The sequence below is a fragment of the Melanerpes formicivorus genome, unplaced genomic scaffold (assembly GCF_026170545.1).
Source record: "Melanerpes formicivorus ecotype bairdi unplaced genomic scaffold, bMelFor1.0.p_v2 SCAF_41, whole genome shotgun sequence".
NCBI lineage: Eukaryota > Metazoa > Chordata > Aves > Piciformes > Picidae > Melanerpes > Melanerpes formicivorus.
The window spans coordinates 3,867,080-3,879,650 of NW_027142393.1; the positions used below are offsets into that span (position 1 = coordinate 3,867,080).

Here is a 12,571-nt window from a genome sequence, read left to right on the forward strand (position 1 = left end):
CATCCAAACTGAATCTACCCATTTCTAGTTTTGCTCCAGTCCATTCCCTCCAGTCCTATCATCACCTGACATGGAGCACTTTTACCTATACATAGTCCCACAAGTTTGCAAGGAGGCAAAGCACCTTAAAATCTAACCAGGGCAAAGATGACAAAACTTGGGGGAAGACCTTAAGGGAGGAAAGAATGAGAAGATTATTTATAATGAGGAAAGAAGCAAAAGCTGCTTGAAGATACAGCTTAATTACAAGGGAGGATTTGAAGGAAGACTGAGAGAAAATGCTTGACAGAGACCAAGGAGGTGAGCATGGCAGTCACATAAAAGGATGCACAGAGCTGGAGAAATAAGAATGGGAATAAATTACAGGAGTGCACATTAACCTCTCTCTGTTTTGCTCCAGAGACTCACTCCAAAGTTAAAAAATGCTCCTGGCTGTTTGCCACTCAGTTGGTGAATGGGAGCACACACCCCTGCAGCCCATCACTGGGCTACATTGGCCTAATAAATCACTTGTCTCAAGACAATGCAATTAAGCCTAATTAGCCGATGCCTTTATTCCTAAACAGTCTCTTCCCAAGGGAAGCTTTAACTTTTGGTTTCTAAATTAGCTCAAGAAACTAAATTGCTCTCATCTCCTTGGCAAAGGAGCAGTCCATTTCTACCTTACTATGGGATGCTTTATGCACTCAGGAGGCACATGTTGCACTCCACCAATGCTTTAGAGACCTCATCTAGTTCCAATCCCCTGCCATGTGCAGGCACACCTCACACTAGAGCAGGTTGCTCACAGCCACATCCAGCCTGGCCTTCAAAACCTCTAATCAACTAAACCATGGCACCAAGTGCCTCAGCCAGTCTCCTCTTAAACACCTCCAGTGATGGTGACTCCACCACCTCCCTGGGCAAGCTGAGGCTTGAAAGGGCTCTGGGTAACATGCTCTAGTTGAAAAAGCCCCTGCTTACTGCAGAGGGGTTTGGACTAGATGAGCTTTAGAGGTCCCTTCCAACCCAGACCGTTCTATGAAGTTACTGGGAGAAGAGGGTTTGGTCTGCACTGAAGCAACATGGAAGGGGACGCAGGGCACCTTGGAAAAATGGGAAGGGGGAGATGCATGGAGCTGGACTAGTGCATTTTGTTTGTCTCAGGGCACAGTAAAAGTTCACACACCAGAACACTCTGCAGGTCTCTATAATGCAGTAACAAGAAGCCATTTTTCTTTAGAATCCAGACACCCAAAAAGGAGAGAGATCTAAGAGAAAGGGCTGATATCTCGCCTCTGACTGCACAGAAACTGTCTGAAGATAGCTTGTGTTTCTCCAAGGCAGTGTGAAATGGATCCCTTTATGTTTCTTGTTCTTTGATACCTTTGTTTTTCAAACCTATGGTAAAAGCCACCACACTTTTTGGCCATCAGCTGCTGCCTGCACACACAGCATTTCTTCACATCACACAAACTTCTGGTTTTTAAACTCTACCTGCTGCTTAGGCTGTGCTAAAGTTTAAGTCTTGATAAATCCTTTCATTTTAAACACTACACCGTGTACAATATTCACTTAATCCTCTGCCAAGGCTTTCCTATTATTCCCCTGGCTGCTTTACATACATTTATTTCCCTTTCATCTATTTAAGTTGTGCCTTACTTTTTCTTACAGGGATTTGACTAAGAAGTTTTTTCTTCTCCCATTTGCAGGTTTGTCCCCTCCTGTCCTTGATGTCAGCTGACAGCAGAGTTGAACCCCCTGCACGCCTGCTGTGAACACCTGACTCCTCCTGTACCTTCTATCCCACAGACATTCACATTTCATTAGAGCTGACTTGCTTGGAAGATTTTAGTTATCCTTCTTTTTATAAATGGAGGAAGTGAGAAAGAAAAGGAACATTTCTGAAGACCAAGAAGCTAGTCAAGCAAAACTTTCAATATTAGTAGGTCACTTAGTGTCTTCCATGTTTTGGAAACCCCCCCCAACATTAACTGCACTGATGAGGAAGCTTGGTTGGACAGGATCAGCCTGCACTGATCAGCGTCAGTAGTGTCTCACAGCTCTGCTCTGTCCAGGTCTTTTTTGGCTTGAAACCTTCTAGCACAATTAGTCAAGAATATATTGCATGCTGGTATATGGAGCAGGTATTGAAAAAAGCTCTCTGAGTATTCAAAGAGACTTCACAGGAGGTGAGATCATGAGAGAACAGGGATATGTTGGACCCATACATGTCAGACTGAGTCAGTTTCAGTGCTCTAGGAATACAGATGGGGGACTAGCAAAGGACTACCCAACACACCTGGCTACAGATGTTAATTGGGATGGCTACAACATGTAACTTTCAGACCCATGGCCCTTGCAGTCAATTAGAAGCAGGGAGTGCAGGGTGAGGTTTGCAGGGACACAAAGCAAGAGGGGGACATGCAAGTCTGTGTTGTTTGCAGCCTTCGTCCACCAGCCACGAGACTTAAGGACCAAACCTTGCTCTTGGGCATAAATCCTTTGCCAAGTTAGTGGATTAGCAGCTTTCAAAAGTCTTGTGGGAAGTTTGCATGCCCATAAGAAGTGGGATTGGTGTTGCCTTTTTTCTGCTGGGACGTGCCATGGTCTTACCAAATAACACCAGGTCTGGGTTGTGTTGGTTTGCAGTTAAGCTGCCACAGCCTTGTTCTGCAGACTCAGAGTAGAAAGCAGTTTGAGTATGACTCTAGATGCTTGTGGTAGGGCTATAAAATGAATTAATAACTCCCTCTCAAGTTGAATTTTATGTGAAAGCTGCAGCAACGAGGTGTTTCAGTGTCCAGAGAGCAGCTGGAGGGGAATCCATTTCTGAAACACAATGTAGCTCCAATGTGAGTGCCTACGTGCTCACACAGCTCTTACTAGCAACCCCCTGGGCATGGACAAAAGCCTACTCACAAAATTAAGGGGAGGCAAAAGAAAACACCTAAAATGCCTTTGCTGATGGGCAGTAGATGGACTTGGAGGTTCAAAAGTAAAATATTAGATTGAAGAGTTTCAAAAAGTACCAAAAGTCCTTTTTGGCCCAGCTTCAGCCAGTAGCAGGCAAAGGCACTTGGCAAACATTCCGGGGCTGCCTCTCTGAATTATGGGCAAAACAGACATTTTTATATGAAAACACAATGCATTATTTCGATACAAGAATAACTATCCAGTCAATATCTTGCAGAAAACATGAAAGATGAGACAAATAAAAGAGATCTATACGTGTGGGTAAAGTGACTTGCAGAGTATTGGCATCGCAGGGAAAACACAATATTTCAGGGAGTTAAAATGGCAAGAGGATATCAGCTGGATTTAAATTTAATTACCTGCTGATGTCTGGGCTGAAATGCAAAGAAACTGAAAAGTGTTTGGTGCTCTCTGCTTCTGAATGAAGTTTTCTGGCCACTGGGTGTCATCCTTGATTCAGATGACAGCCGAGGGCTCCTTCGCTACAGCATAAACCCTGCAACTTGCAGAGCAGAGCAGTTAAATTCCACTCTATTTGATTGTACAACATACAGCAAATTGCTCTGCATTTAAATCAGCTATAAAATTGAATACTTTGACATAGACAAATTCTCCTTTGTCTCACTGCCTTATTTGGAGACCTGAAATGTCTGCTTGATGTGGGAAAGAAAGAGAAGTAATGCAACCAGGGCATATTAACCACAAACAATTTGATGAGCTATTATCAAATCTCAGGAAATATGAAATAACTGTGATTAAATAATGCAAAGGGGCTATGCAGGAAGTTTGGAATTATATCCTTAATTGGGCTCCAGGCTGAGAAAGCCTATTTTATGCAGGCAATTGTATGGAAGAGATTCAGCATCCAGATTCAGTACACAAGTTAATGACTATGTATGAAGAAGCCGGTTCAGGAAAAACTCATTTAAGCTGTTACTTACAATACCAAGCTAGTCCCCTTCACAGAAGTTTCACAATTTCATCAAGGAGGGAAAAAAATAATATTGATAAAAAACCCCACTCAAAAGTCCTTGAGGTTTTATTCATTTCTCCTATTGCTATTCTGTGATTTCTAGCTGGCCCACATTATTTCCCTGCTCAGCAGCTCCCAGCTCCCCACAGCCAGGGCCCAGAGGTTTGGCTGTAGGAGCAATGCCTGCACCTGGCTAACAGGGCAACAGGTTAAAAGCCCTGCAGGTCCCAGCAGCGACAATTATCACAACTATTACCTTTCTGAGTGTAAATCTTCATACAAACAGTGAATCAATTACAGGCCTTTTAAATCATAAAGATGTGTGTTGTGCCTCTTGAGCTGAAATAAACAACATCCTTTTCAAAGTAGAATTTCTGCTGTTCTTCCCTTTTAATCTTGAGACATTTGCACATGGGTTAAGCAAATCAGTTCTTGGACAGAACAGCAGAAGCTTCTTTCAGATTCTATAGTATTAAATTAGATGAATTTTAAAAGGGTTTAAAAGATGAGCTGTGAAGAAACTGAGAATACCTCTACTAGCTTGGAATTCCAAGTTGTGTTTACAGGCTGAGAGAGCTGGGGTTGTTCAGCCTGAAGGGGAGAAGGCTCTAAGGAGATCTAACAGCAGTCTTCCAGCACCTGAAAGGGGCTACAAGAAGCCTGCAGAGGGACAGCTCCCAAAGGTCTGCAGTGATGGGACAAGGGGCAATGGTTTGAAGTTAGGGAATAGCAGATTTAGACTGGATATTAGGAACAAGTACTTTACCATGAAGGTGCTGGAACACTGGAACAGGCTGCCCAGGGAGGGAGTTGAGACCCAGCCTTGGAGATATTCAATGTGAGGCTCGGCAAGGCTCTGAGCAGCCTGCTCGAGTGGAGGATGTCCCTGGTGATGGCAGGGGGGTTGGCCTGCATGACCTCTGGGGGTCCCTTCCAACCCAAACCAACCTAGGATTCTGTATTCAGAGTATTTCACCAGTGTTCACATGCAAGGACCAAATCAGCACACAACAGGCTGTATGTCACCCAAATGGGTTTTCTCTTGTGGGTGACTGAGAACTTATCAGCCTTATTTTGTTATCTCCTGGGAGTCTAGACAGGCTGAAACAGCACGTAGGGCACTGAAGCTGCTTATTATAATATGATTTCTCTTTGAAACCTGATTTAGTTTGCCTTCTTCAAGCTAAAATAAAAGCAAATGGCAGCAATTTCTCCAAGCATTACAGTCAGAAGGAAAGGTTTACATTTGTTGGTGTACTAAAAGCACTGCTCTTAATATATACCCACAGAGTACAGCCATAGAGCATTTTAAACAACAGGTGGTTTGTGGTTTTTTCTCTCTCTTTCTAATGCAGCTATCCTCAGTTGATAGCAGAGCTTTTCATGGATTAGACAGTCTTTGAGAACACAGATCTCCATGTAATGCTTCCTAGCTTTACCAGTGGATATAATTTTAATGAAAACATGCCAGTATTAAAGGGCTATTAGAGGCAGAGCTGAAATTGTCTTTGATTTTGTTCACCAACCAAAGACTTCAATGATTTTTAAAAATCCATTTTTAAAGGAAGATGTTAAGTATTCTCTTTACATTAAACACTCTCATAGGCATGATTTAACTTGCTTGTTTCTAATTTTATAACCATTCTCTTTCATGATTAGTTTAGAAGTGATAGCAGACTCCAAGGAGGAAATGTATTTAAGATGAGAGCATGTACATTAACAGTTTCAAACTTCCCTGGCATTAACATAAAACAACCCATCTGCAGGAACAAATACCCAGATTAGCTAAGCTTGCACTACTCCTTTCATTGACACGGCAAGTCTCTAACAAGTCATGGAATCCTAGATTGGCTTAGATTGGAAGGGACCTCAGAGATCAGCTCCCTCTTCACCAGGAGCAAGGGTACCTCTCAACTAGACTCAGCTTTTCAAGGCTTCATCCAACCTGGCTTTGAACACAACCTCCTGGCATACACATCCTCCCTGGGCAGCCTATTCCAGAGTCTCACCACTCTCCTACTGAAGAACTTCTTCCTCCACTCCACTCTAACCCTGCTTTCCCCCAGCTTCAAACCATTCCCCCTTGTCCTGTCTCTAGACACACTGATGAAAAGTCCCTCTGCAGCCTTCCTGGAGGATCCTTCAGGCGCTGGAAGGCAGCTCTAAGGCCCCTCTTAGAGTCTTCTCTTCTCAAGGCTGAACAACCCCAGCTTCCTCTGCCTATCCCCACAGGCCAATCAGTGTCTGGTGAATTTCTTCTGCATCTATACATGCATCCATAGGCACAGGTGTCCATGGCATATCACTAGGAATCCATAAACTTTCTCCTTTTCAGACATGAACTCCAAGAGGAAGATAAATTTTCCCATGTCTACTTCCCAGAATCTTTTATTTGGGCACAGAAAGAGACTTACGCTGGTTTGATACTCCTGGAATGCTTCTCATGAATGAAGGCACCAGCGAGGCCTCCTGCTCCAGAATTCAGGTACTGCAAGGAATAAATCACCACAGACAGATCAAGCTCATTATCTGTAAAACATAGCTTCCCTTCCTTTATCTCACTCTATAAACCAAAGCCATTTTAAAGCTCCTCGTGGTTTCAAACTGGAGGTCTTAGCATCTGTCTCAAAGTGCTGATGCAGGTAAAAGCAGATCTGTCTTTTTCAGATGGGTTCTAAAAATATCTTCCTTGGCTCACATTTGAGATTTGAGGTCTAACAGACAAAAGGCTAGAAAATTTGTATGGCTGAAACAGTCCCCATGTCTTCCTAAAGACACAAAGTCATCAAACAACCCAAAGATGTCTGTCAAGTTTTAGTCACAAGAGACATCAAAGGAACTAAAGAGAAATAATTTGAGACCATAGGACAAGGTCAGTTTAGAGAGGAATCTTCTCTTATTTAGGAACACTGCAGAAAATCTACGGCCACAAGACCCTGCCAGTGTGGGGAAATAAGAAAAGAGCCTCTGACACTGCAGCCACAGAGCAGAGGGTGCTTCACAGCAGATGCTTAGCCCTCTCACATCCACAAGACCTTGCAGGTTGTCGTTACTGCTCTCTTGGAACCTCTCGTGACAAAGCCAACACTAAAGCCAAGGTCCATCTCCTCACTGGGGTTGGGTTCAAGATTCAGCCAAGTCTTGATCAACAGGTCAGGTCCAGGTGCTACTCATGTGACCTGTTTGCTGACCTATTGTCTAAGAGACACTGTGGAAAAGAGTCTCAAACAATGAGTCTATTTTACCTTGTAGGAACACCAGCAGGCAAAATCTACTCCCCAGTCATGCAAATTAAGTTCTACATTCCCAACAGCATGAGCCAGATCAAATCCAACATAGCAACCCTGCAGGAAAGAGATAATTAATTAATATGATGCTTATCAAGGTAATCATCATTACAAAACTCTTCTGTAAAAACAAACAAACAAAACCCAACAAAACCAGCTTTAGAGCTTTACTTGCATCTAGTTGCAGTGTTCCCCAGCAGGAGGAGGACACAGAGCTATTGGAGAGAGTCCAGAGGAGGCCACAAAAGATGACCCAAGGGCTGCAGCAGCTCTGCTATGAGGATAGGTTGAGGGAGCTGGGGATGTTCAGCCTGGAGAAGAGAAGGCTCCATGGGAACCTCAGAGCTGCCTGCCAGGACCTGAAGGGATCCTGCAGGAAGGCTGCAGAGAGACTTTTCCTGAGGGTGGGGACAAGGGGGAATGGTTTGAAGCTGAGGCAGAGCAGGTTAGAATGGAGATGTGGAAGAAGATTTTCAGCAGGAGGGTGCTGAGACTCTGGCACAGGCTGCCCAGGGAGGCTGTGGCTGCCTCCTGCCTGGGGGTGCTGCAGGCCAGGCTGGATGAGGCCTTGAGCAGCTGAGTGTAGTTGAGAGGTGTCCCTGGGCATGGTGGGGAGGTTGGAGCAGATGAGCTCCAAGTTCCCTTCCAACCTGAGCCATTCTATGATTCTCTAGCAAGCTATAGGCAGAGACATTATTGTCCATGACGATGCCAGTCACTCAGGAACACCTACATTCTGCCATATACTGAAGGTCTCCCTGGCTTGGGGAACTCAGATGGGTGAGATTGCATCCTATGAACATGATGATGCTTAAGAACTTTTGAATTTATCCCTTAAAAAGTCTCAAAAGAATTTTGCCATTTCTTTGTGAAGAGAATTGTGTCTTTCATGGCCACCATTTGCAGAGAGCAGTGGAGAAAATGATAATAAGAATAGTAATAATAATAGTAATGCCAGTACTAATAACAGCTATGTTAATAATTATATTAATTATGTTAATAATGATTATGATAATAATAATGACAACTGCCACTTATGAATACAATGGTCCTTAAGAACTTTTGTCCTTGTCCCTGAAAAAGTCTTAAGATAATTTCATCATCTCTTTGTGAAGAGAATTGTGTCTTTGATGGCCACCATTTGCAGAGAGCAGCGAGGAAAATGATAATAAAAATAGTAATAATAATAGAAATGGTAGTGCTAATAATAGCTATGACAATAATGATCTTGGTGATGGTAATAATGCAGATTAATACTAATAATAATAGCTGCAACAACAGATATAGCAGTAATAGTAATTAATAATAATAGTAGTAGTAGTGCTACTGCTAATAGTAATAGCTATAATCATAATGACTTGATGATGGGAATAATGATAAATAATGATACAGCAACAACAGCATAATAATGATAATAAATAACTGTAATAATAAATAACAGCAACAACAATAATAACAATAAACAGCATCAGCATCAGCATCAACAGAGAAGAAAAACAACACTAGAGAAAAAAACCCAAAACCAAACTAAGGACCAGAGATGCCCAGACCGAAGCGCAGCAGTTTCACCCAGCCAATAGCCACTGGATGGCAGCAGCTTGAAACTAAAAAGTTCGCCCAAGTTTTGCTCTCTGTTTAAGTACAGAGAAATACAGCTGCCTTTTTGTGCCTGGACTACAAATTCAATGCTCTTTTGCATTTTGCTTTTAAAACACCAACAGCCTGCATGCAAGCAGCGTGGTAGGAGTACGAGGGAGAAGCTTCAGAAGAATCAACATCCAGTAATGAAACAAAGGAGTTTTTTGGTGGGGTTTTTAAACAATCTCTTGCTGCTTCTTGCACAAAGGGAGGCTCAGCTAAATTATTTAAATGGCACTTTGGTGTATTTAATCTTGTGTGTAAACCAGACAGCAATTTGCATGAGGAAGCCTTCTGAGGAGACGTGACACGCTAATTCTAACAGAGGCATCGGTGAAGTTAGCAGCTTAAGAAGTTGCTCCAAACCTGATGGGAAGAAAACTCACTGCATGGCCTGAACGTTGGAATCAAAGCTCCAACAAATAGCCTGGCTTCCATATCCTTGATGCCTTCTCTTCACAGGGACACAGAGGACTGAGTTAAGACAAATCAACCCAGCTGTTGAAGTTGATGCAGAGAAGCTGAAGCCTGATGAATGCCCTCGGGAATGCTCTCACTCAGAGACAAAATGGCCTTGGTCAGAGAAATAAGCTACAGGAAGCTAAAGGCAATCTGCTATTGAACACAAAGGCATTTGTAGGGCTTTAAGGCATTAAGTTCCCAACTTCAGGTGACTGAAGGCATCCCACAGACTTTTTTTCTTTTCTTTAAGAACTGCTACAAGACTCATTGGTCACAGTGGAAACCTGGAATGACATGAGAAAGCTGAGAGTCTTGCAGGATGTGTGTGTCTGGCAGTATATTAGGAAAACTAAAGCAAATTGAAACCCCAGGAAATTGCTCATTTAAAGAAAAAAGAAAATGGACATATGATATAAGTCTTGTGTCAAAATCAGTTGTCCTTTCCCTGCCAATAGGTGATAGACTGTGGAAATAAACATAAATGTTCAAGCACAAGATGACAAGTTAGGTAAATAGAGTAGATGGGAAGTAGGATGCCAGCAGGTTGGATGCCACTGTAGTCACAGTCAGAATCACAGAATCTACCAGGTTGGAAGAGCCCTCCAAGATCATCAAGTCCAAGCTATCACCCAACCCTATCTAGTCAACCAGACCATGGCACTGAGTGCCTCATCCAGTCTCTTCTTAAACACCCCCAGGGACATCAACCCTCCACAGCAGCCCTCCACAGGCACATCCATACCTGTAACCTACACATGGCAGAGGCCTTCCTGGACACCAATGCAGGCTGGCACAGATTGGCTTGCACCCACACCATAGCCACCCATGGCTCATCTTCCTGCCCTGCTTTAACTCCCCTATGAAGAGAAACTGAAATCCATGGGACTGTTTAGCCCTGAGAGAAGAAGACTGAGAGGGGATCTGATCAATGTCTATCAGTGTCAGAAGGGGTGGGTATCAAGTGGAAGGGGCCAAGCTCTTTTCGGTCGTGTACACTAATAAGACAAAGAACAACAGGTTCAAGCTTAAACATAGGAGATTTCACCTCAATATGAGGAGAAACTTCTTTACAGTGATGATGACAGAGCCCTGAAGCAGGCTGCCCAGAGAGGTGTTTGAGTCCTTCCCTGGAGACTTTCCAAAGCCACCTGGATGCATTCCTGTGCAGACCATCCTGAATGACCCTGCTCTGGCAGGGAGGGTTGGACTGGATAATCTCTTGAGATCCCTTCCAACCTCTAATGTACTGTGAGACTGTGCTCCCCAGCACACTGAAATTGGTTGGCAAACCCTGCTAGGCACAATTCAACTTCCTAAGGAGGCAGAGCCTGGAGATGTGGGTTCGGCACTGGCAGGTTTCCTGCGTCGTCTCGGGAACACCCACTCGCACCAGTGTGTTCAGAGTTGTCATCTGCAGGCTGGGTGGTGCTGGTTTGCTTTCCCTGGGAGGCGTCTGGCACTCGAGTCGCACAAACAGCAAATGTTTAGCCACACAGATTGCATGGCACAAGTAAAACAAACTCAAACAGCTCTCCCTGCACAAGCCACGCAGAACGAGGGCTGCGTGGGAACGGCGCTTCCCCAGACGAGGGGGAAAACAGAGCTCTCCATCTGCTCTGGGTGAAGGAGAGGACATGTGCTCTCTCCCCTGCCTCTTCCCTTTTTATTCTCACATCTAAAAGTCATTTCTGCAAAGTGTCTGGGTAGCTGCTGATAACCAGCAGGTAACAGCTCAGCATGGACAATGACATTTGGAAAGAGGGAGAGAAATGACAGCTTCACACCGGCAAAGCTGGGACATTTAGAAAGAGAGACAGGAAGAGAAATGAAGATGAAGGATCTTAAAGCTCTTCCCACTGGGGCTTGAGAGATTAAAATACTTTACATACGGTACGGAGTCAGGGGAAAGTACAATATAACCTATGAAATTAAAATTGTATTTGAAAGCTTGAGTCTTCTAAAAGTCAGCCACTCCTTGGCTTGAGGAATAAAAATGCCTCAGCCCCCTCCATCCTCCAGAGCGAGCTCAAAAGCATGAAACGAGGCAAACTGCTCCATCCTCCTCAGCCTGCTGATGAGTCTCTTGCACAAGACGTAGTAATTTTGATTTATCTGAGAGACCTAAGATGGAAAAATAGCCTGAGGTCATTTTTCAAGCTTAATTTAGTTCATTTAATACTTAATGACTTAATGAAGCTGTCTATGTGCAGAGCTTTCACTCTGGGAGGAATCTGAACGTACGCAGAGAACTTAGGAAATTGGCTTAAAAAATGTAAAAGGAAATCAGTAACTTAATTCGTAAATGATTGACCTCAAGAATCCTAGGACATTTTCCAGACCTCCTGAGCTTGCAGCTGAAATTTCTAGCCAAGCCCTGATAGGATTTTATTTCAATTGTACATTAAAAGAATTATTAAGACCATCTGTGCAGGATTCTTCTCTCTGCTGTATTGGCTGACAAGTGATTTCTCATTTTTTCCCCTCCTCTTCTCAAGTGACACTTCCACCTTGTATTTTCCCCTTCTGACTTTCTTACTTGTCAGCTCTCCCCAACCTTGTTTTCTGTTCATGAGCATGGGGTCATTCATCACCCTTCATCCACCAGGAAAGGAGCCTTGCATTCTCACAATGAACATGACTTCTTGGGCTTATCCTCTTCTAATGCACATTTTAAAGGACTTCCAGCCTTTCTGCAAGAATGTGTCAGGTATAAGACAATCACTCTAACCATTTGTGGTTTCAAAAGCTCTTGAAAGAGAATACAGCCTTTAGATCCACACACCTACTGTCCTGGAAGCTTGCCAGCCTAGGGACAGGGACTGGCTGGATGCCACCAGATAGAAATGAAGCCCATACACATTACACAGCTACTAATGACTCTGCTTCAGCAGTTGTTTTCTTGTTCTCCTCTAACCCCAACAGCACCTCTGACCTAGGAAAAGAGCAAAGCAGCCAACTGCTTTTGAAGAGCCAACATTTGGGGGGTTTTTGGTAACCAGAAGCCTGAGACCAATAGAAGTGGCCAGGGCACGGGACTGCCCCTTACAGCATTGCAACAGCAAACTCCTCATGAATCACTGATTGCAGAGCTGTTCAAGTAAACATTTGCCATATGCAGATGTTTAAGTGTGGTGTAACAGGATGTTACCGAGTGCTTTGTATAAACATATAAGCACCACTTAACCCAGGGGCAGAATGCATGGGGACATTGAGCTGAGTGTATCTGACAGCAGGGAAATCAAAGCAGGGCTGCCTC

At 43.7% G+C, this 12,571-nt stretch overlaps 1 protein-coding gene across 3 annotated transcripts in view; it reads right to left on the reverse strand.

Annotated features, from left to right (window-relative positions):
- The window catches only part of KYNU (kynureninase), an 84,166-nt gene that overhangs the window by 24,938 nt on the left and 46,657 nt on the right, over window positions 1–12,571 (reverse strand). For all 3 annotated transcript variants that reach the window (XM_068158669.1, XM_068158667.1, XM_068158668.1), the window contains 2 exons: window positions 7,174–7,272; window positions 6,343–6,416 (listed from right to left, as the gene is read on the reverse strand). In XM_068158669.1, the coding sequence (XP_068014770.1) occupies window positions 6,343–6,416; window positions 7,174–7,272 (173 nt within the window). The remainder of the gene's footprint in view (window positions 1–6,342; window positions 6,417–7,173; window positions 7,273–12,571) is intronic.